Source organism: Phalacrocorax carbo, chromosome 1, assembly GCF_963921805.1.
Source record: "Phalacrocorax carbo chromosome 1, bPhaCar2.1, whole genome shotgun sequence".
Classification (NCBI taxonomy): Eukaryota; Metazoa; Chordata; class Aves; order Suliformes; family Phalacrocoracidae; genus Phalacrocorax; species Phalacrocorax carbo.
The window spans coordinates 61,664,014-61,688,225 of NC_087513.1; the positions used below are offsets into that span (position 1 = coordinate 61,664,014).

The window sequence follows — 24,212 nt, forward strand, 5'->3', positions numbered from 1 at the left end:
GTAATCAAAGATACATTTATCTGTGGAGGTATGCAGTAGAAATATTAAGGTTGGTATGAATGAAGTATGAATGGAAATGTGTATGTGTGAGAACACCAGAAGAAATGCTGATAGAAAGGACAAAAGGGTGGCATGTGTTGGTGGTATCTGGATCAGCTGGTCATCGAGATACCGTCACACCTGCATGCTGTTTTTCCAAACACCCGTATGGGGGTGGAGGGAGCAAAAAAGAGGCTGAAGACTTTGAGGGAAGATGTCAGGAAGAACATTGTTATGACTGGAACTGCATAGTGACCTAGATGAGAAGATGAAGGGGTGGTGAGTCCGTCAGCAGAGTTGCCTTATGACTCAGGGTGGGACGGAATGAAGAGGCATATCATCACAGTTGCTGTCAGCCTCTAGTACAAAAGGCACATCTGAAGCCAGCACATGACGACTGATCAGGAAAACTCTAGAGAGGTGTTGAGATTTGTTGAAGAGCTGGTGTCCCTCATTCTCCTTGTTTGCCCAGAGCAATTCTGGACAGACTGCTAGGCCGTGTGTCTTGCTACTTGTGAATGTGTGTGAGGGAAAGAGTGAAAGCTACCATTTTGCTCAATACTTTCTCTTTATTATGTTTAAAATACGGTCACCTTTCACTTCTATACCAACGCTGAGCTTTACTGTCAGTTGCTGCATATCTGTAGTTCTTAGTTTTAACCTTCCATGTGCTCTGTATGTGTAGGACAATTACACTGCTGAAAGTAGCAGGACTTGCACAGCCTCATTTCAACTGAGAGATTTAAGCAGTTCTGGTGTCCTTCTAACAATGCACGTCTCCAAGACCAGCAATGGGAGCGCTGCTGTAGGTGAACTGTGATGCTTTTAGTGCTGTCTGTCCATGCTGTGAGTGGAATGAAATACACATTGCAGTTATACAGCTGGACTGTGAGCTGTGTCAAGACTATGGGTCTTTTGGTAAAAATAATCTACAGCTTTGCTTACACAGTTGTCTCTCTTCTCTGGATTTCGTGTATGTCTAATGTCCTCTGTTGGTTTGTGCTTAAGTAGCTCCTGATCTACAAGTGTTTTCTTTAGCACTATTAAGATACTGCTTGGCATAGCTGTCTGCAGACTTGAAGATGAGTCGGTCCTCCTTAATTCTGATTGTATTACTTGGTATGTGTTTAACATTTTGGTTGCATTTCTTTGTTTCCTGCTGTGAAGTGGGTGATGCTGAACTCTGTAGGTTACAGAGCCAAATTATTATCTGCCCTGTTGGTGCCCAATACTCTCTTGAATACTGGAGTCCTACCAGCAGTAGCACAGAGCTATGTGTAAGTCGATATAGCATTGAGAAGTGCAGTAAAGGAGCTAGTTGTCATGGGACTATGCTGCCATAGCAGCCCCGATGAAGTTCATGTATCATGCCCTTCCACTGCAAAGCTGGTGTGGACACGAAACACTGAATGTACTAGGCTTATTAATTAATTAATTTATGTTTTAATGCCTCACAACACTTCAGGGTCAGACAAGAAAGGGAGGCACTGAAATAACTGTCTTACAAGGCTGTGAAACACCATAAGTAGGCTTGGAAAGAAGGGACAAGATGATCTGGTTTTCATTTGTGTTCTTTAATCTTAAGCAAAACCCCAACACTTCTGTGTCCTCTGGTGAGGATGTTTGCATGCCTGCAGTGTTTTAGGTGCTTTAGTGCAAGACACTTGATACTGCAAACATTCAAAACCAAATGAAAACAAAGCCTCTAATCTCTTAAGAGTTGATAAAGAAATTCTGGGGAGACATGATGTCTCCTTCTTTCCCATTTGTTGTTATATTTTAATATTTTAATTACTTGTCAACAATCCGTCAAGTAATCTTAAATTTTGGAAACTGAACTGTTGACACAGTTAAAAAGAAATTCTTGTTTAGTTAAAGGTTGTATATGTTTTTCTTTCCCTTGAATCTTCAAGGTCATGCTGCAGAATAATCTGGTTTAAACACTATCACATCATCAGTGCTGTATGAAACAAAGGCAGAGTGAGGAATTACTTTCTGTTAAGAAACTGGAAGCTCTAACTACTTCTTACAAAGCCTTGGGGCATAGTTTCAGCGGAGGCTAATTACCTCTTTTCCCCGTAAGAAAGTAAAAAGGACTTAAAATTGGAATGTGTTCCATGTGCGTCAGCCTGTTAAAATGTTACTTGTTCTGTAAGGAAAGATGCTGTTTTAATTTACAGACTAGTGTTCCTATGACACTATTACTTTTTTAATAAGCTCCAAATCTAAATGTTAATCTGTCAGACCTTCACTCGGTAATTACTTGAAAATTTTAATCTGACTGCTTTAGAACTAAAGCTAATGTTGTTTTCCAGAGGCCTCAGTGTTGTCCCAGACGAAGAAGTCATTGCAATGTATGAAGGTTCCCATGTCCCTTTAGAACAAATGAGTGACTTTTATGGAAAGGTAAAACCACAAACTGCTCTTTAAATTATTTTTTTTTTGGGGTGGTGGTGGGGGTGGGAGTAGCTGTGTTTGCACTTTGTTCTTGTTCTTACTAGCAGTTATGTTTTCGCAATACATGATTGACTTATAGTGCTTGATGTGAAGTTTGCCCTCTAAAGTGACAAATATATTTTTGTTTCTCCCACTCACTGTAGTTTCTTCTTTCACTGTTCCCTTGCCCAGTCATACAGACAGAAAAGTGGATGTAGGAAAATCAAGTGACTTGCTCAGTGTTGCACAGCAAATCTGATAAAGTCTGGGAAATGAACCATATCTGGTGCCTTACCCCGGCTATGTACTTTTCCCGGTGGTCTAATGGCTTAGCTGATGTAGTAGCAAGTAAATGTATAGAGTCATCTCCTGCATATAAGCTTGGCAGACAGTAAGAGGATTTGACAAAAGATGAATGATAGAAGATAAAACTTTTAAGTTTAGGATTTGACTTTGTTGAGAAAGTTGATCTTTTTACTGGTAGGTGCCTCCTTCTTTCCCAAAGAACGGTACTGTCTTTTTAGTAAAAACTAAGTTTATTTTACCCCTTTTACTTATGGAAGTTAATGTTATGTTGACATGAAAGGCCCTTTGTACTGTGGAGCATATTGTTGTTCTCGCACTTGTTCTTATTTTAAGGAGCTGAACTTAGAATTCCCAAATCTGGTCTCTGTAGCAGTTCTGAATATTGCCCTGGCATTCTCTGTGGGATGCCTTGGTCTTTGCAGGTCTACGCTTTCTTTGATCTTGGAAAGGACAGTGACAGGACAAGAGGCTGTGGGCACACACTTAAACACAGGAGGTTTCCTCTGAACATCAGGAAACACTTTCTTTACTGCGAGGGTAACCGAGCACTGGCATGGGTTGATTGTCCAGGAGGGTTATGGAGTCTCCATCCTCAGAGATTCAGAAGCCATCTGGACAAGATCCTGGGCAGCTGTCTCTAGCTAGCCACGCTTGAGCACGGGGGTTGGACAAGATGACCTCCAGAGGTCCCTTGCAACCTCAACCATTCTGTGTTTCATGATCTTGACCAGTGTGCAGTGCTGAGCTGGCTGCTTTACCTCTCCTTCTTGAGAAGTACTTGGTTTGTATTTGCTCTTGTATAATGAGATTCTCTACTTTTGTGAAACTTAACTATAGTTACAGCTTTTGCAGACTAGAAATCTTTCCCTCTGTTACGCCATTAGTCATTGTAGATTCTTACAACTTTTTGTTATCACTCTTCAAGGAGGTAAATCGTTTTGCAGTCCTAATCAGTGTTCCACTTATTAAAAAAGAAAAACCCCAACAAACAACAAAACCTCCACCCCCTTATCATAATACCCAGTGCCTCTTATTTATAGAATTGCAGACTTCCAGTGAAGGCCTCTAAGTCCGTCTCTTGAGTTTTAGCTGAGTGCTGTCTTTTATGTGTTTACTCTTAAGAGCATTATTTTAATTCATAATGAGTCATAATTAATTCTTAAAATAAAGCCAACACTTTTATTGAGTTATTTTATTGAGAGTCTGTTAGTTCGAAAAGAACCTACAGTAGTCCAAACAGTGATGGCAAAAGCTGAATATCTGTGATGAAGATGAAGTGTTTATACTGAAGGAATGAAAGTGTTCTAATTTGAGAAATGCCTCACCCTTTTTTCTTCTTCTTTTTTTTTTTTTTGCTTTTCTTCACCCCCCCACCCCTGTAGAGCTCACAAGGAAATACAATGAAGCAATTCATGGATATATTTTCCTTGCCAGAAATGACACTCCTTTCTTGTGTGAATGAATATTTTCTGAAAAACAACATAGACTATGAGCCTGTTCATCTGTACAAAGATGTCAAGGTATTAGCTTTGAAGATTTAGGTAAACTTCTACATTTGTGTGTCTTTTCTGTGAGCACTTCCGGAAGCTTCAACCTGTTGCACCAGCCTCAGTGAAATACTTCAACTTTAGGTTTTGTAAAGAGTAATTATTGCTATACAACCATAAAAACATAGGTAAAATGAAGGTAGACCTTGGAAAAGAAATACAGAATAATTTGAAATTTGTTTCAAATCTGACATTCTAGGGCTGTTGCTCTTTTTGTAGGTTTGAGGTGTGAATAGGGAGAAAGTAAAGAAGATCTTGTATGCCGATAAAGCTTCTTTTGATTGTTATTAAAGGTATACTTCTCTCACTAGCAGGAATTGTAAGAGGCTGTAGGGAATTCCAGTTTGGAGCTTTCAGTTGTACTGCCTCTGTACGTCATTTGCTCTCTTTTGCTTTTGGCATATCTATTTCACCTCTTTTCCTCTATTCCTCTTCCAAAAAAGTCTAGTAATAACGACTAGAGTAATTTGACCCTCTTGATTGTTCAGGACGTATCCTGCAGAGGAGGTAATTTTGTGTCATGGGTATTTAAGAACAGAAGAGGTCATGCCCAAGTTGATGGTATTTGTCTGCACAAGCTTTCCATCCAAAACTTTCTCCTAGCCCTTTGTTGACATGTATTAAACTTGTGTAGTTGTTCAGCATATGTGATGCATCTGAATGTTGAATGTCGCAGTTTCCGAAGTAGATCAGATGGATTTTAAGAAACTTTTGACCTGCAGAGTGATTTTACCTTCTGCCTATGGTTACATAGAGCCAGAAGACTAGTTCTTGTGGTTTCTGCTGAAGTGCTTGTAGAAACTTCTGTACTGCTCAACATTACCAACACTTTGGAAGCCCTATAGTGGCATTTTTGAGGACCCTTAGAACATATTCCATGTAAGTACCAAATTGACAGTACCACTGTCCTAAACAAAGCGGTCTGGTGCAGAGTTGGCTCAGGAGAGCTGCCAAATAGCTTCAGAACACCTTATGGGTACTTTGCTTAAGCATTTAGCTTCTCTCATCTGCTCATAAATTTCTTTTTTAAATAAGTAGGGCTTTTGTGAGGGATCGCAATCTAAAATCTATCTGACTAAAAGCTTTTTTTCTCTTTTTTTTTTTTTTTTTTTTTTGGTGCAAGAGGAAATGAATGTGTTCTGCTCCAAAGGTCATTGGCAATCTGTGGTGAATCTGCTTCTGCAGAGGGCTTTCACCCCATTTCACCCTTCTGAGCACCCTTTCACAGCTGTTACGTAAAACAGCCCGTGCTGTACAGTTTTGTGCTTCCCAAAAGTGTGAAGTTATTTTCTTGGAGGACAGGCTTACTTTTTGTCTAGTGGTGATATATATATACACACATATATATTAAAAAATGAACATCACATGGCATTTCTGTAAAGTTAAAAGTGTAATTCAGAGAAAGGAATTGTTTAAAAACAAATTACTACTGCTATGCAGTAAGCATGGGTTTTGTAACTGAAAATTTTTCAGTTCTTTAGTGTTCTGTTGCTTTCCTCACAGGATTCAATAAGGGATGTCCACATCAAAGGAATAATGTACAGAGCAATTGAAGCAGATATTGGTAAGTACTAATGAGATCATCTGTCACAGCTTTTTTCACTGCTAGTATAATGATCTTTCTGGCTTCCTTATTTAGGATTACAAATTCTAAATTTTAAAGCTTGAAAGAGTTATTTCCACTTGTCTAATGTGCCTTTGTTAAGTATAACCTCATTTTCTGAAACCTTGGTTGAATGCAGAGAAAATTCTTGTGAAAACCTTTTTCAATTAATATTGTATTTTCCTCAATCCTCACAGAGAAATACATATGCTATGCTGAACAAACGCGTGCGGTGTTAGCTAAGCTGGCTGATCATGGCAAGAAGATGTTTCTCATCACAAACAGTCCCAGCAGCTTTGTGTAAGGGAACAGTTGTTTGCTGTTCAACTGTATGTTTTTAAAGGATGGGGAGGATGAGGTTCCTGAATGTAATTCATTATATTGCACAGATAACTGCACTTCTGTTACTCTTCACTGTTAATATTCCTCTGTCCTTTTTAGGGACAAAGGCATGAAGTTCATAGTTGGCAAGGACTGGAGGGACCTCTTTGATGTGGTCATTGTACAGGCTGATAAGCCAAACTTTTTCAATGATAAGCGAAGGTGGGTATTTAGTCAGTAAAGAATGATTTAAGAAGCTTGTTTCATATAAGACTACAGAGTGCGATACGAAGTATTTTAATTTGGATGCAATGTAAAATGAAGTCATATTCGATGAAATCCTGTTCCAGGTCACTACAGAATGCAGTAACACCCCATTCTGAAGTCCAAATATTTACCATTTCTTACCCAAGAAAGTTCCAGTAGCTACTACAGGTCTACTGGACTGAGTTAGGATCACAGCAGCAGTTTTTAACATCTTAGCGTGTAAGTTGGTGGTGTTCTTTTCCTAATAAACCTGGAAATTTTGATACTTTTCAGAATTAGCCCCTTATCTGGAAGTGTCTTTCATTGCTTCTGTTTTTGTTTAGTCATACATGATACTTAAAGGGCAGTCTGGCTGACAGACTGGAGTATTTGAACTAATGCATTTTTAATGCGTATGCACTACTCTTGAAAAAGACCTATTCCTTTATGTGTACTTATGATTCGAAAGTGAGATAGAGCAAGGTGGGATTTTTCCCCCCCTTTTTTTGGTTTAATTTCAAAAAGAACTTTGTACATCTTGCCCCTTCTTCAGTTCAGTTGTGCAAAATGAGGTATTGGGCAAGATTTTTACTCATCTTTACTTCTTTTGTGTTCCCTTCTGTCCTTCTTAATGGCAGGCAATTCACACGTGTGTCTTCCCCTTTGTTTGGGATCCCTGCCTTAGTTCTCAACAGCTGTTCTCAAACTCATTTATACATTGCATTTCGCTGGCTAAAGCCAAAGTTTTGGAGCTTTGCTTTTTCCATGTATTACAAAATATTCAGATGGTAGAAGTGTGTTTTTGTTTTGAAAGATGAATATTTTTAATATTAAAATTTTACTCTCATCCTAAAAGGCAACAGAATATCCACAGGAGTGTAACAATTGTATATAATTCTATTCTAGACCATTTCGGAAAGTGAATGAAAGGGGAGTGTTGCTTTGGGACAAAATCCACAAGCTGCAGAAAGGTCAGATCTACAAACAGGTATGCTTTCAGTAAACCCTTTCAGTTCAAATTTAATACCTATTTTTTAAAATCCCCAACTTCTTTAGATATCATAAAGCTTCTGAAAAGTAGATGTGCTTTTTAAGAGCATTATTTTCATGATTGAAGTGGTAAAAATTAATTTTTGGTATTGTGTGTCTGCAATTTCCTTGCTTCTTGAAGTGATAGTATTTCTGAAATTGCCTGTAAAATTTGGGTTTCATAATATATAAACTGACGACAAGGTTCTTGATGTAAAAATACTTTTAGGGGTGTACTAAATTCCCTTTTTGTGCCCGTGAAGGTGCAAGTCGCATGCTGCTACAATGTACGTGTCACTGTTTCCGCAGGGTAACTTGTATGAATTTCTGAAGCTTACTGGCTGGAGAGGCTCTAAGGTTCTCTACTTTGGTGATCACATTTACAGTGATTTGGCAGTAAGTAGTTTACTTTCACAAAATAGGGTAAAAGATGAGGCTTTTTGTTAGTTTTCATCTCTTCCTCCCTAGTGATTCAACATAACACACTTTCATTTGAGATTTCTAAATACAACAAAGTTTGAGTTCGTAGTTAAGCCATATTACTTTTCTTGCAGTGAAGAAAATTGGTGCTGTAAAAGGCCAACCATATTTCCCACCTGACTTGTAGTATTTAACTTGTTTACAAACTCCGCTCAGGAATGTGTGAGTCTGTATTCCTGACCCCCAGATACTGATTGTGTCAAATGTAACAGAGTACAGATACCCACATGTACGGGATGTGTCTGATCCAGATGACATTTACTACCAAGTGTAATAAGAGCTGAATGAACTTCTGGTTTGAACGCAGGAAGCAATCTTCCTGTCACTAATGGTAAACTTTCTTTCTTCCTGAGATCTTGCTATGTTTTGTAGCCCCACTATCCAGGCATTTTCTTACTACCTTACGAACAAATGTACTGTTAACTGTTACTTTAATGTAAATGATCACTGCTTAACTCTTTTGTAATTGGTTGTGTGTGAATGCCTGGATATGACTTTCCAGTGCCAAGCTGCGGTAACATGTTTCAGCAGCAGCAGAGGTTAACATTTTTGACCCAATCTGCTTTTAAAAAGAAAAGTAAGTTTGGGTGCTTTAGAAAGCTGAGCGCCAAAGGATGGAGGATGCATCTCTCTTCTCTGGCACGATGGAGGAGAGAGCACAATGGAGGAGAGAGCACAGGTGGCAGCTCCCTCATCCTGTACTTTTCAGGAAGAGCTTGAATAGCTGGGGGTTCTGCTAGGATCCTTCTGTCAGCTAAGCCTATGGGTAAATACCATGAACCTAAAACACAGTTTCCTCCAGATACATCTGACAGCAGCAGAGGCCTCATCTACTAGAGGAATTTCCTACTGTTTGTTTAAACCTAATGAATTAGTGCTTACTTGCAAGTGTGTATGTGTTCTTTGTCTCTCTTCTTAAAAATGTGGGGTTCGAAGCTTACTCTAAAATTGAAATCTATTGCCTGTTGGCACAGTTAAGTCCCGCTGTTTAATATTTCTGCTTATGCATAAGAAGCGATTAAATTAGTGCCCCTTTGGGATAAACAATGGTCAAATTCTTCAGTTCTTCTAAGTAGTTCTTTTTAAGACTAATACTCGTACTTTGTAATTCTTGGTAAATAGGATTTGACCCTGAAGCATGGCTGGCGCACTGGTGCGATTATTCCAGAGTTACGATCAGAGATTAAAATCATGAACACAGAGAAGTACATTCAAACCATGACCTGGCTGCAAACCTTGACAGGATTACTGGAACACATGCAGGTTTGTTGTGTGTGTGTGTGTGTAATCGGCTCTGTGTAGCAGAAGGGATCCAGCAGAGTTTCTGAATGCTGGACATTGACGTTGCAAGTGCTTTCTGTCTCATTAAAGTTCACCAGTCTGACTGTAGATAAATAAATGCAATTATTTGTGCATCTAGTTAATAAGAGTTTTACCAAAATCTTGTTCTCTTCCACCACTTGTCAGCCTGGATTGATTCTTGCTTTCAGTTGTTTAGAGTGCATGTGGTAACTTCTATACACTGGTCTCTGAAGCACTGCTCTTGTCATGTTAGCTGATGAGGGTTCATTAATGGAAAAGCTCATTTACAAGGGCATCCTTAGTTACCTGTCATCCATACTTTACATTCCAGGTTCACCGTGATCCTGATTCACAAATAATTTTAGAAGAATGGAAGAAGGAAAGGAAGGAAATGAGGTAAGACATGGGAGATGATGAATTTGTAATATGCTTCATGGTAGCCAAGTGTTCTATGTGTTATCTTCCACAGGCTTCTTCAGTATTTCTATCCGTCCCTGATTTGTATTCCCTGGTAGTTACAGACCTTCTAAAGTTATCTGTGTAAAGCAATATTCTACCCCTGCAGCTCTTCTCTCCTCTCACCCTTTGTGCATATGAACCCCTTCTCCCTGTTCCCCTTCTTTGGAACAGATGTTACTTGTCTGCCTGAAAGGGTAGCATCAGATCAAATACTTTTTCTTCTCGTCTTAGTGCTACTGTCCCTCTCTGTTCAGCTGTCACCATTGATATTGATTACACAGCTTGACTTCTGCATGATTTAAAAATGTGTTTCTGTATCAAGGCTTAGGTCGCTTAGAATCATAGAATCGTTAAGGTTGGAAAAGGCCCTTAAGATCATAGAGTCCAACCGCTAACCTATCACTGCCAAGTCTACCACTAAACCATATCCTTAAGCACCACATCTACCCTTCTTTTTAAATAAACCCCTTCTTCAGTTTTTTTAGGTGATTTCTTCAGATTACATACAATACATCTTAGAATATGCAGAAACTGGGCTCTGCACTAGACTGGATTTAGCAGTGGACTCATCACAGAGATAGGTAATAGGGCTAAAACTCCTAAAAATCTACTATCACGACACAGCAATCCATAACTGCAGGGTGTGTGAAGTGCACAGTTGGCAAGGCCAGCAGCTGTAGCGCCAGCAGCCTTCCCCAGAAATGTGGAAGTAAATGAAATGGGAATGATAATAGCGGAAGTTAATTCCAAGATGTGTTCAGGCTTTTTGTGTACATTAAGCCAAATCTTTGTGCTTTTTGAAAAGGTCTTTTATCTTTGTGACAAAGGGATGTCATTAGGATTTAGATGAAGGCAAAAGTAGTCTTTTACAATCTCTAGAAGGGAAGGCTTGATGTCATGTTTCTGAAGTTGGAAGCAACTTATGACTGGTTTTAGCGGGAGAGGTGTGAAGCTTTTCACTACTGTGACTGCTCAGTCTGGGCTACATATGTGCAAGAGGTGCAGGAAGTTCTGTTGTGGTGCATTTAAGTGGTTTGAAGTGCAATGGCAAGAATGCGTAGAACATGATAGGAACTGGATGTTTCAGGTTCCTGATGCTAGCTGGTAGAGAGATGTGTGCCGTTGTGTTCACTTTGTTCTCTTTGTTTTTTTTTTTTTTTGGGGAACAGGGAGATGAACAGGAATTTCTTCAACGCACAGTTTGGAAGCTTATTCAGAACTGATGAGAATCCAACTTATTTCCTAAGACGTCTCTCTAGATTTGCAGATATCTACATGGCATCATTGAGTTGTCTCTTGAACTATGAGCCTGATTACACATTTTACCCCAGAAGGACTCCTTTGCAGCATGAACTTCCGAGCTGGTCAGACCAGCTGTGCACTGGTACATTCAGAGTACCCTTCCTACAAGAGACAGTTCAGGTCAAATAAGCATTTGGCTTGTTCTCTCTAAAACGGGCAATTTTTTTTTTAAATGTACATGTATTTTATTTAAGTAACTTAAAATCTGTTATCTTGATTTAGATTTAATTAATACTTGTTCTCATAAGCATTGTACCCATTTTCCACACTCCTGCTCGGAGATGTGAAAACTCCTCTTACGCACAGAAGACATGATGGACTGCCAAAATCATAGTGGGCTGGGAGGGAGTGCTAATCTGAGGGAAAGCACTGGTGGTGTTCTGGGGTGGTTGTTTTTGTTTGGTTGTTCATTGGAAATTTCGATCTGCAGCCTTGTGGTTTACAAAGAAGTACCTATACTTTCTGTTCTGGCCCCGATCAGAACTCCAGCTGGAGCCTGTAATGGAGCTTGGCACTGAAAAGCTTAAACCCAGTATTAGTAATTCAGTGATATGCAGTTAGTAGCCAGTTTATGGTGAGACTGAGAAAGATGGTGTACCCATTTTAATTTTCCTTGCTGCCATAGCTAGAGCCTTACCTGTAGCTGAACTAACTGCTGCGTAGTGTTGGTGTGGCTCTGCTGCATCGCAGTGGGTACAGCTCAGGTGGGCTCAGGCTGATGGGGCCTTTTTCTCCTGCCTGTGCTGTTTCTGTTCTTGTAATGCCTGTGCTTGGCTGTAGGTGGACCTGAGCCTAAAAACTGAAAGTGGCAGTAACTTGGGTGCTTCAGCTTCCTTTTTGATAACTCTTAGGCATCTTTCTTTTTAAATTTCAAAATACTTCAAATATCCCCTCTCTGATAATGAAGCCATCTCAAGAGGTCTTGCATTTTGCATTTCAGAGTGGAGACAGATCTCTGTCTGGCTTTAGATTGATCCTAAATGCTGCTTTTTAAAATTTTAAGTGTCTTACAGTAGTATGCAATGTGGTTTTGCTGTTCCCTAGGAGAGAATGTATTTCATATGGCCTTCACTAATGGACTTTTACAGTCTAAAGTAAACATGCACAATGGGCAAATGATTTAAAAGAAAAACTAAGAAATGAGAAAACAAAAACCAGAGTTGTCTGACTTTTTTTTTTTTTAGCTCAAGCCCTCAAAGCTGAATTGGGGTGGTGGACAGTTTGAATTAATCAAAATAATTCTGGCGGTGCAGTTTAGAAGTTTTATTGAATTACTGAAGTTACAGGTAATGCATGAACACCAACTCTGGGTAACATAATATGTTCCAAAGATTTGAGCTGAAAAATGTCTATTTTGCACAAGGAAGACATCTGTTGATGTGTTTCCTCAAACAGGCACTTTATAGAACTGCTATATAGTTGTTCTTAGATAAGGATGCTTTCCTTTCTCTGCATCCAAAGGAAACGTTTGGTTTTTTTTTAACTGGTGCTTCCCCCAGCAGCCATTTTAGAAGGCATAATATGATTAATATTTTTCAAATTTTAGTTAGTAAAGGTTCTGATTTTAAAAGCATATAATTAACAAAATATACAGCATTTGGTATTCTTCATTTTGGGATATCATTTGCTTCCTACCGTGATTCCCAGGTAAACAAACTTTTGGTGACCAAAAGTTTTCTTGGTTTTTTTTTTTTAACCTGTCTGTATTACGTGCAAGTACCTATATTGAATTTCATATGCAGTATCATATTTTTAAAAGCATGTTTGCAAAGTAAAGAATGTATTCTAATCTAGCCTGCACAATTTCATAAGCAGTTTTCCTGTATGCTTGAAATCAGTCTGAAGTCCTCAGAGGCGATTATAGATTTTGTTTGTGGTTTTCTTGTGCTCCTGTTTCAAACTTGATGTGCAACACTGCTGAAGTGTGTGTATTTAAACAGATGAATATACTTGAGTAAATTCATCTGACAGTCCTGCTGTTTTGCTGGAAGAAAAAGATAAAGTTTTGCAGAAAGTTAGTTTGGCTTTATCAGGAGACTTGTTGGTGGGGCTGTGCGAGAAATATTTAGCATAACTTGATAATGAAATGTCAGGATGGAAATATCCCCAATTTGCCTCTAGCTCTTTGTCCTGATGCTCAGCTAGAACTGGACTTGGTGTTACATGTGTGTAGCACCTCTCATGCTCCAGAGATTTCAATGCCCTGTTTAAAAAAAGAAACAAAAACCAAACCCCAAACCACTGTACATTCTTCATCTTAATACCAGCAAATAGTAGTATTGTGTTACTCAGTTCTGCATTACTGAATTCGATAATGTTGGCTATAGCTCTGTGACATTTCTTTTAAAGCTGGCTAGGAGTCAGTTTGCCTAATTTTCCTGTGCTAAACAGGAACAGTTTGATTGGGTTGGATGATGTTATCCACATAATACACATTTTGTTTCAAGATTATTTCCTCCTGTCCCCTTCGCTTAACTTAAAAATCAAACTTCTGTAGAACGCCGTGTTACAAAAGCCAGCTGAAGTAAAACCTTGTTTATGTTGCATGACTTCTTGAAATAAACAACATTGCATGAAAAAAAAAATCATTACGGGAGGGTTATGTTCCTTTAAAACAACCCAACTATATATAATATGAAATTAAGCAAGAATTTTAAAGTGTATTATTTATTTTTCAATGGTAGAGCGCTCCTCTTCAAATTTTAAAAATGTCTTGCATTTTTATAATGATTTCAGAGAACTTGAGCTGTACACCTCAGCGCGCTCTGCAATACTTATTTTAACCTTGTTACGTTACTGACTTTAAAGAGCTGTTTGAGCATGTCTAAAGGGCAGTGTCTCTTTATGTTCGTTTTGGGAGTACAGTTTATTTGATCACCAAAGCAAGAAGAAATTTTCTTTCTGTTCTATCAGAAACTCTGAAGAGAATAGTCTGTCAGTAAAAGAAGAGTTTAATGAACTGTGGAAACTTTTTTTGTGATAAAAATATTTAATGATTGTTACAAAAATAAATGCTTGGACTTCATCTTCTGGTCTCTATGAGCCTTAATATTTTGGGTGACTGGGGAGAAGGAAGGAACATGAGTAGTATTAATCACAAAACTCTGTGGGGAAAACACCCTAAATATGTATGTTTGTGTTCTAAATATTTTAATATCTTACAGGTAAAAACAGGCATGTATAAGGGGGCAAGGAGAGGAGCTATGGAAATGACTTCAGTCTCTCTCTCATCCAGGCATGTTTACACACTAGATTCCCCTGGTTGTGCTTGTGTCCACAACCCTGGATTTGCCTGCATACCTTGTTCTGACAGGAGGCATCCTGGGGTTGCTCGCGGAGGTAACTAATGCTTTTCTGCAGCAACACCTTCCCTCCTGCTCCCCACGCATGGTAGATGCCAGGAAGCATATCACAGGGGAATGTTACTGCTGCCAGCAAGAAATCTTCCTTGTCTTGCTGTTTTGTGGTTTCTACAGTGTTCTCTCGATTTGCTATGATTAATGTTTTGAGGGAAGGAAAGAGCGATTTAAACTCAAGTTTGATTCACTTCTAATAGTGTGGTGAAAATTGCAGCTGTTATTGCTGTGCGTTGGTTGAAAGGTAATGTTAACGTGCTTGGTAAAATTACGGCATGCGAACAAGCAGGTAACTTGTGGTCCCCATAGACCCAAAAATCTGAGTGTGGACATGAGATGGCAAGTACATAATTTTCTTTGTGCACTTTCCACAAAAATAGATTGAGTAAAAATTGGTTACTATTCAAATACCCTCATATCACCTATATTTCTTGCTAAAGTTGCTACAGTTACTATTTCCCTTTGTACAGTGAGGTGAGATGTAAACAAAACACAGTCAAGTTAGGGGAAGGAGAGAAAAGCTAGAGCGGGCAATCAGGGTGGGCAGGGTGGTTGTGTTTCCTGCTGCTGAAATTCTTACAAGAAAGTATACTAGCAAAAAATCCTCTCAGTTTAAAAATACAGGTTTAACACATGTTCTGTTTCACACTTGCCAGTCGTAGTTGTAACTGAGCCAAAATGAAAGTGTAGAGCTGGGAGTACTAGCAAAATTAGGATATTTGCCAATTTAGCAGTGTCTTTGAGGCCACTTTAAAGTCTGTGAAGAAGAACAAAAGCAGTTAAATAGCAGGCTAGTGTGAAAATCTTGCACTTTTCACCGAGAAGTGTGTTTACTTCTGGGTAGGTTCTCTGAAAGTACATTTTGCATTTGGCACTCTCAGTTGATAATGCTCAGATACGGCCACCGCTTCTGAGGTTAGTAACTCTGGGAACGCTATAGGCTGCACTTTAAAGCTGTGCTCTTTTAGTTTTTAATATGTAATGTGATTTTATTCCCTGAAACGTGTAGGTGCTGTTTTTTCACAGTAAGTGTAAATAGAAACCTGTGTTATAATTGACTAATGCCAAATTCAGTCTTTAATTCTGATCATGAGGACCGCTCATCACAAGCTGCTGGTCATCTGAATCCTGTAAAATAGAAAAAAATGAAAATCGGACTTGAACATTGCATTAAGAAACAAAAGTCACTTTTTGGCAAATTTGTCCATACAGATGGCAGAGTTTGTACCTGACACTTTTGTACCAGACAAGTCTCTTTATTGGATGCAAAAAGGTTTATTTTGATTTTAGACGCCGCATGTACATGAGGGTCTTGCTAAATTGGACCATTGAGGCTATTCCGGTATTGTAGCTTTACTTAATCCTTCCTTCCCTTGTTTCCCAGCGCCCTTCCCATTGCATTTCCAATTCTTTGCAGAGTGCTGGCATGGCACTCAAATGCATTTGCAGTAAAGAGAAAGGAAGATAAAATTGGAGGGCTTTTTAAGTTTGTATAGACATGTCACTGGCATCCAGCAGCATTTGAAGGCCAATTTAATTCAGCTCTCTTTGAAGGTAGACTGCAGCCTCACTAGTTGTTGCTTGAGACACAGCTGTAGACCACAGCCTTAGTCTTGGTACAAGTGGGGCTACCCAATTTCTAGCAGCGGTGAGACAGGAAAGCCAGGAACTTGAATGGTGTTTTCCCAAATTACTTTTTCTTTTTTTCCAACTAGACATTTTCCTTTTGTAAAGTAATTCCCTTTTACCATGATTTTAGTTGTGTCTCAATCTCAAATCAAAATGAACACTTACTGAGAAAAGATCGTAAGTAGGTTCTGGTGGAGTCAGCGCAGAAGAACTTTCGTATGAGGGGTTGGTGATGTTTGAAGGCTGTGACTTGTCCAGTGATGTTACGTCAGTGTCATCTTTTGACTACATAAAATCACACAAACGTGCTTAAAATCCATCCTCCTCCTAACAGCGCATTAAGTGGGGCACTTAAGCGTCATTACTGACTGGTACAGTGTTGTGACTGAACTGGCTTTGTCATCTAAGTCAGTGTCTCTGGGCATGGATTGTGTCCCAGGCCCTTCTGTTATCTCTGGTCACTTAACACTGGCACCTTTCTTCTCTCCCTTATTATTTTAAAGCCTCAGCAAAGAATGGGAGAGGGTGTTACTCTGGCATTGTGCCGGCAACAAAATGTACCTGGTTGATCCTGAGCACTGTCATTGCAACTATATACAAATACAAGCATTTCCCCTGGCTCATGGCTCCTGATTTTGTTTCTAGAAGACAATTCATGTTATGCAGGGTCTAGAATAGGAAGGGGTTTCTGGTTACTTCTAGGTAGACTCTTTTAGACTGATTTTTGTGTATTTTGGAACACTTTTTTTGTTATCCCTTGTCTCTGAGTAGCTCGGTCGCTGCTGGCTGGTTTCGCATCATCATGATACTACATGAGGCTGGCAAAGTTAGTTAAGAGAAAGCAAGCATGAGAGCCCATCAGTATAAAAATTTACACTTTTCAATCCTGACAATCATTTCAATTTGCTTGACTTTTGAATCTGTCCTTTCTCCTATCAAACATTACAACCTCCAGAGCAGCAGAATTATTAGGAATGCCACAGAGGAAGGGGAAGGGAACAGGTGCCCTTTCAGTGGTTGTAATTACCTGCTTCCCTAAGGGTGAGCTTTCTAGTGAGACAAAGACTTCTACATGGGTGCTGTGTAGTTAAATAAGCTTTTGGCTAGTTCTTGGTGTTGGAAGTGTCTGTGAGAGCAGGAGCCCATTGGGCACCCTGGAGGGAGAGGTGTGGGGGAGCAGTAGGCAAATGTAAGCTTGTGCCCCAGACAAGTGTGTGAGCCTTCCCCACTTTCTCCATGTTTTAGTCTGAATGATTCAAGTGGGAAAGCAATCAGGAACGTTTCTAGCTTAATAAAATGCAGGGAGAAATTGGAGGCTGTGAGTTTGGGAGGTGCGGTGGGTCTGGGGTAGTGCTGCCCCTCTCTGCTTTGTGTTCCCGTCTGCTGCCTACCTTGAAGTGCTGGAAGCCTGTGTTTCTCTTCCTGAACCTGAGGTAAGAATATCCGATAAAAGCCACAATGCCAGTAACCAGGCAGATGCCGAAGAATATTCCTGTCCCAGTACTAGCATGGAGAGGAGCCTGGAAGCAAAAGAGAGAGTGAGCGAGCTACAGTGTGGGCACTAGTTGCCTTCCAGCACCCAAGCACATGCAGTGTCCCTTTAAGATATGCCCTAGTCCTGAACATGAACTGCTGTTGTGCTCGAGTTTCCTGGTACATGATCCCTAGAGATGGTTAAATATGACCTTTTGATAGTAATTACAAATTAATTTTTTTCAGGGTGCTGGCCGCTGGATACTGGCTGTAGTACAGTTTTGTCTTCCTTATGTCCTTGAAGTTAGAGTACGCCTAAGGGATCTTTTCTGGTCAGTTTTTTCAAAGTAGCGGCAGAGGCTGGATGAGGCTGAAACCTCACTGGCCTGAGGAGGAGCGAGTACCAAATTCCCTCAAACAGCTTTGGAAACCTGTGCCACAAACCCCAGAGGGCTCTGCATGGGTTCAAGCTTATTCCCTGCTGCTTTGTACGCTGGGGAGGTTTTGGTTATTGCCAGCTATTGGCAGCCATACCATCCTCTGAGCCCTGCTTACCAGGGCTCAAACCAAACCGCACCTGAGACGAGGCCCATCTCATTGCTGGTTAGAGGGAGCCTGTGCAGAGCGTGTGCAGGGCTTGGCTCTGCAGCGGCCCAACACCTGCCTTCTGTAGGTCACAGAATCCCAGGTTGGAAGGGACCTCAGGGATCATCTAGTCCAACCTTTCTAGGAAGAGCACAGTCTAGACAAGATGGCCCAGCACCCTGTCCAGATGACTCTTGAAGGTGTCCAACATGGCCGAGTCAACCACTTCCCTGGGGAGATTATTCCAATGGTGACTGTCCTCACTGTGAAAAAATTTCCTCTATTGTCCCAAAACATTGCAATGCCTTTAACCTGAAATCATCCTTCAGTTGAGCAGGTAAAGTGCCAATCCAAGTACCTGTATGTAACACCTTACAAATATTTTATTAAACATGAAGGACTGAAAAAAATTATCTCGTGATCTGGATTTAATCTAAAGGGGAGGAATGCCTCCAGGCTCTGACTTCGGTTTGCTTTCTGCAGCTCTGTGGCCTGATAGACTGATATCATGAAGGTGACTGGCAGTTTTGGGGTGATAAGTTTGAGGGATCCCAGGGCATGCAGCCACTGAGGCTGCAGTCTCCCAAAAGCACTGTGCTCTTTGCTGGCAATCTGGGAGGTGAGGAGGAGTCTGGAAATGGATATGCTCTTACTCTAGCTTTTCCATGTGATGCCCTAGCTCCATGGCCTCCTGCCTAGAAAACAAATCATTAAGCTTACCCTGGCAAAAATAATCACATTGTTGTCTTAATAGATATGTTCTCTTCAATTAATTTTTAGAAAACAAAGTCATTTACATGGTGCAGCTGGATAGCTAAATGTTAGAATATATTTAGTTGCCCTCTAGCATGTGAAAGGTATTATAAAGACTATGATATCATGCTGCTGTAGACTGGCAGAAATTGCCTATTATTTTGAATAATTTTCAGGCAGTAATTTACACTTTTACCCAAGTGTGTAATTTTCTACTTGTGAGGATTGTAGGCTGCAAGGGATTTTTGTGAACAGAGATTGTGCAGGCATGTTACTGAGCTTCTAGGAACAAGAGGGCTGTTTTGTAAAGGAGAAAGGGTTGCTTAGAACAAAATGAAGGTGAGAAATAGGGTATCGATAGGATTAATCTTGTGGACCAAGGAGGTAGCTGGCTAGCCACTTCCAAAATCAGAGCTGGGGTGGATGGGCTGTAAATATAAGTGAGGCCCCTCCAGCACATGGAGAGAAGGATCAGAATGAGTTACGCTGATGGAAGGGAAGGTCTTCAGATTAAGTCAGTGGTGGGTCTTCTTACCCGGTCAGCTTGAGCCTATGTTGGGCTGCCACAGAGTGCCCTGCGCGGAACAGAGCTGGGGAGCGTTAACATTGCACATCTGAACACTTACTTTGTTAAGGAAGACATTTTGTACTGGAAAAAAAGGTGCTTGCTGTGCACCTCTCCCAGGGGCAGCTGGGATCACTTCTGTGAAACGTCCCAGTTGCGCTGCAGGTGAACAAAATGTTTTTTCCTCCCTTTCGTACAAAGCAGTAAACTTTACTGGTGGGAAATATATAGAACAATGTTCCTGCCTCCCTGCTGCTGGGCCTTGTACCATTTTAATTCCCGCTTGAAGCAGCGCAGCTGCTAACTCAACTTGCCTCCATGGAGAGGACAGCACTCCTTTCTGAACAGTGCTCTTCTGCCATGCACTGTTTACTTTGGCCTTTCTAATGTGAGAGAAAATTGGATAACTGGGACCATTGCAGGGATTCATGCAGACAAAAAATATTTTCAGAACACCTTGTTGCTTTGGATAGGAATGAATGCAAAGCCAAGAGTAAAAAATTTCCCTTAGAAGCTTGAAAGATATTTTTTGAAGAACTGAAACGGAGCTTTATCAAACCTCCATTATAAAAACAAGCTCCATTATAAAATGGAGATTTTATTTTATTTGTATAAAATAACTGTGGGAAGAACTTGTTCAGACAGAAACATTTTGAAAAAGCTTCACTGGCACCTTGTTCTCAATTACTAATTTTCTTTCAAAGTAATCTTTTGAGGCAAAACTGCATATATGGGAGGGGAAACTGGGAATATATGAATGTCGGCAATGAGTTTGGGATGATATAAGCCACAGTCACCTCCCACCACCCAAAAAAAAATCACTATGTACTTACATGTGCTGGTGGAGCCTTTAAAGGCTCTGAAATGACATGGATTATCCCATTGGAAGCGATTATATCCCACTCAACAATAGCACTTCTGTCCACGTATCTGATCTCGCTCTGCCAGGAGAAAGAGGAATGAAAGCTGAGCTTTAACATTCCTCCCTTTGGGACTGAAATAAACCTTGAGACTATTTCCTCACCTCAGTTACTGACACACAGGAAAATCACATGGTGACTTACACCGCTGCCTCCCTGGACATCAGCCTGGGATGGTCCCAGGCTGGTCATGGCTATCCTATGCATGAAGTAGCCATCATCATTACCTGCATATTGCCTTCAGGCATTTCTTTTTTTTTTTTTTAAAAGTAAGGGGTTTTTTTTGTGATGTTTGTGTAATTGCCAAGCTCTGCCTAGGAGTGTTGTTATTGCTGTAGCCTGCCTCCATTGCAGCTGCTTTCTGTGCTGAGGATGCCACTTGCACTGGGTTTGCTGGCTTGAGAGAACTGGGCCTGTACTGATAAGGAGCTTCTGCCCGCAGATTATTTGGTGGCCTAGCATCAGGGAGCTGGAAGTGGTCCCATTTGGCAGCTCATCAGGATATGAGAAGGGGGAGGGATGGGATCAGTCATTGCCACCCCAGCACTTCTCTAGACTCTGCTGATAATGGGAGTCATTGACTGCTTTGAGCTGATCCTGAGCCTCTCCTGCATTTCATGGGTTCATGGGTGTCTGTGCTATTGCAAACTTCGCTTTAAATTGCATCCTGGCAAAATGGTTTCTCCTTGGTGAGCAGAACCGGGAGCTGCTGCCTGCTCTTGCTGCTGGCACGAGGTGGTATGCTGCCGCTGGAGCACACATCAACTTTCTGTGCCCAGAAAAGAAGGGTCTTAGCTGTGATGGCACTGCGGAGCGGTGTGGGAGTCCCACCATGTCCTCCTCCCTCTCGCTCACCCCTGCGCTGCCCTGCCAGGGTCCTGGGGAAAGCTTGTGGGCTCTGAGCTGGTGTGCTGGGACGTGATGGGTGCTTGGCTGCCCGGGGCACGTGAGGAAAGTGGCTGCCACCTCTCCTTCCCACACTGGCACCCCACTGAGCTTTACTGCAGCAGGGAGACTTGGGGGGCATGCTCACGTCTTCCAGGGAGGAAGAAAAGCTACAAATTTCCAACCAGCTTTGAGGGGCAGGAGCAAGATTTGTGTTAATGGGCTCAGAGTGTCCCCTTGGCAGCTTTTAAAGAAAGGAGGAATTTTTTTAAAGGAGAATCTCTTCTAACTCAAATATCAGGTCAAAGTGATCCAAAAGAGCTCCTGGCATGCTAATGAGTGATTCAGGTAAGCCTCGTGCTGGTGCACCTTATATCTCTTGAGGGTATGCTTTATTAATGCAGTTACTGGGTTTGCAGTATAGGGTGGTTTTAAAAATATAAATGGCAGTTCTCATGCCAAAGGAGTTTCTCCTGAAAGGGGAAGGAGGGAGGAAGCAAAGGCAACAGGTGAGTCATTTGTGCACCTCTTCCTGTAGCATCTATTTCCTTCTTGTTGGTGTCTGTGAAAATCCCACCCCCCATCCCAGTTGGCATATTGGGCACTCAACTTTCCTTGGGTCCAGTGTCATTTTCTAGAGCACGTTTTAACTGCAAGGCCACAGGTACATGGTTTCTTATTTTCATTTTCAGCTATACTGCATCACCCACAACAGAGTCCCAACCTTGGTCTCGAGGGGTTGCTGTCACAGAAGTCATTTGAAATGCTTGGGCAGTGAGTATTTTTTTAATTAAAAATGAGAAGTTGGGTGTTGTTTTCAAAGGATGTGTTCCCCTAAAATGTCAAAGGATACTTTCCATTTGCAAAAAGGACATAATTTTTTGCATTTAAAATACAGTGAAATAGTAATGAAAATGCAACCCACTGTTTTGCCTGCTTTAGCTCTCAGCAAGGCTGTGCTGTTGTCTTCTGCCTCTCCCAGAAAGTTACCAAGAAACCTTGCAAAGGCCAACACCTTTCTTTAATGACAAGCTGTTGCTCTCATCTCTCCTCCTATCGCGCTGCCATCTCCCATAATCCTACCAGGCTGAGAGAAGGGTTGAATCAAGCCTGTATCCCCACCCTGCTATTCCTGCAGGCCACCTAAACAGCTTCCTTCAAGTTCTGCACGTCAGAGCTTGGCCATTTGCAAACTTGTAAATCTGAAGTTTGCCAGCTGCTATCCTGCTGTCTCTGGGCAGGAAGGAGCCTTCTGAAGCCAGCCTCTCATTGCTGCCCCCTATAACCTTGCCAAATTGCTCTCCAGATCAGTGTGTCACCCGATTATAGGGTGTAGCATAAGCACGAAGATAGGAGATTTATCAGAAGGGTACCTGTTCAGCAGTGGGGGCTTGATGTTCCTGGCCCCTGGTGTTTGTAATGAGGAGTTTTTCCCCTAGACGAGTTAGAAGAGTGGTTCCGTTGGTCAAATCCTCATAAAACATTATGCTGGCATTAGATAAATGATACTCTATGTCTCGCCCGGAAAGCGTCTGCAAACGAGAGGAAAATAGAAGGAACGTTAACTGATCTCCTTAATCCTCTGGATTTACCGGTAGGCTAAGTGCCTGTGACCTTATCCCTCTTTGCTATTAATGCTGCAGCAAGTACAATATGGTGTAGAGGCTATTGGACAAAGTGGATATGAACAGTGGGACGTTCTGTCCCTGCTGGTCTCTGACGGCTGCCTGCAGCAGGCAGTACCTTGATGCTGGTGGGACAAAGGATTTTTCTCTTCAGTATGATGACCTGAAGTGATAAACCTCAGAGATATTCCAAACAGCTTGAAGATGCAAGCCAGGGCATAAACCCATGTGAATTGTTTGAGACAATGTTGGAAGGGAGGGCGGGAGGGAGGGAGGGATAAGCACAGAAATAAAGCTAGGAACAAATGTCTTTAATGTATTTGTAGGAAATACCGAAGCTGTGCTTTGCTTTCTTCAAATAACTGTGCTTGAGATTAATAAACCAGAGAAGGCTTCATCTCAGGCAGACTCCTTTACAACTGGGTAACTAAAATCCCTATTGGAAAAGTCTCTGTAGTAACTTGAACACTTGATAACCTTACACTCCTAACTACAGAAAAGAAATGGAAATTATGAATGTACTTCTTGCAGAAGCACAGTTTAAGCTATGTGGGGTTACACAGAAGTCATGTTATATTAAGGCTATTTTTTTTTAAGACTTAAATTTCACCAGGATACAGAAACCCATAAACGTTATTGAAATGAGGAAGGAAAAAAGAAAACAAAATACTGACCTCATTTTCCCTTAACCCGCTATCGTTTGGAGCAAAGAGAGTGGCATGCACTGACAGGTCTGTGAGGTACCGCAGGAACTCTCTCCCCTTCCTAGAGCTGCTGGAGTAAGCCATGATGTCCTAGGCAGAAACAAAATCCAGCTTTACTAAAGAGCAGTTGTGTGCTCCTGCACAGGGAGCTGAAAAGATGAGACTGGATAAATAATGACAAAGAAGCTTTATGTTATTAGCCATGAAGCAGCTCTGGAGTGACATTACAAAGGAAGTTTGTATTCAAAACCCAGTTTTAGCTCCTGATTTGATGAGTGCATCTTAAACTGACTTGCAGGAGTTGGGCCCATGTTGTCTGTGAGGCTACCTATGCATATAGTGCCTTTCTGAGTAGTGGCAAGAAAAGGACCCTTTTAATGTTTTGCCTTTCTCCATCAACAATTCAATAAAATCACAAAACTCCACTCCTTGCGATGCTGAGAAAGTGAGGGGCAGTTGTCCACACAGTCCTCTTTAAGCTAAGCTGTGGTAGCATTTAATTCCCAAATAAGTTTTAGAAACCCAAATCTTCTTTGGAACAAGTAATTAAAAAACTCAGTAAGTTCTGATTCTGACGGTGCAGATGTAGGCTGCTCCACCCAGCTTTGCTCGTGTGGTCTTGTTACCTGCTAGTAAAGCAAACACTG

General features: G+C 41.0%; 2 protein-coding genes across 9 annotated transcripts in view; one reads left to right on the forward strand and one right to left on the reverse strand.

The window, feature by feature from the left end:
• The window catches only part of NT5DC3 (5'-nucleotidase domain containing 3), a 46,147-nt gene extending 32,042 nt beyond the window's left edge, over positions 1–14,105 (forward strand). For all 6 annotated transcript variants that reach the window (XM_064456228.1, XM_064456210.1, XM_064456202.1 and 3 more), the window contains 10 exons: positions 2,355–2,445; positions 4,164–4,301; positions 5,832–5,892; positions 6,129–6,231; positions 6,373–6,474; positions 7,405–7,486; positions 7,837–7,923; positions 9,130–9,270; positions 9,641–9,705; positions 10,938–14,105. In XM_064456228.1, coding sequence (XP_064312298.1) covers positions 2,355–2,445; positions 4,164–4,301; positions 5,832–5,892; positions 6,129–6,231; positions 6,373–6,474; positions 7,405–7,486; positions 7,837–7,923; positions 9,130–9,270; positions 9,641–9,705; positions 10,938–11,199 — 1,132 coding nt within the window. In that variant the 3' untranslated portion in view covers positions 11,200–14,105. The remainder of the gene's footprint in view (positions 1–2,354; positions 2,446–4,163; positions 4,302–5,831; positions 5,893–6,128; positions 6,232–6,372; positions 6,475–7,404; positions 7,487–7,836; positions 7,924–9,129; positions 9,271–9,640; positions 9,706–10,937) is intronic.
• STAB2 (stabilin 2) overlaps positions 14,004–24,212 on the reverse strand; it is an 89,220-nt gene continuing 79,011 nt past the window's right edge. For 2 of the 3 annotated variants that reach the window (XM_064456153.1, XM_064456133.1), the window contains 6 exons: positions 23,536–23,655; positions 22,610–22,768; positions 20,265–20,372; positions 17,447–17,575; positions 16,221–16,340; positions 14,004–15,554 (listed from right to left, as the gene is read on the reverse strand). In XM_064456153.1, the coding sequence (XP_064312223.1) occupies positions 15,504–15,554; positions 16,221–16,340; positions 17,447–17,575; positions 20,265–20,372; positions 22,610–22,768; positions 23,536–23,655 (687 nt within the window). In that variant the 3' untranslated portion in view covers positions 14,004–15,503. The remainder of the gene's footprint in view (positions 15,555–16,220; positions 16,341–17,446; positions 17,576–20,264; positions 20,373–22,609; positions 22,769–23,535; positions 23,656–24,212) is intronic. The other variant, XM_064456144.1, reaches the window with a different exon arrangement.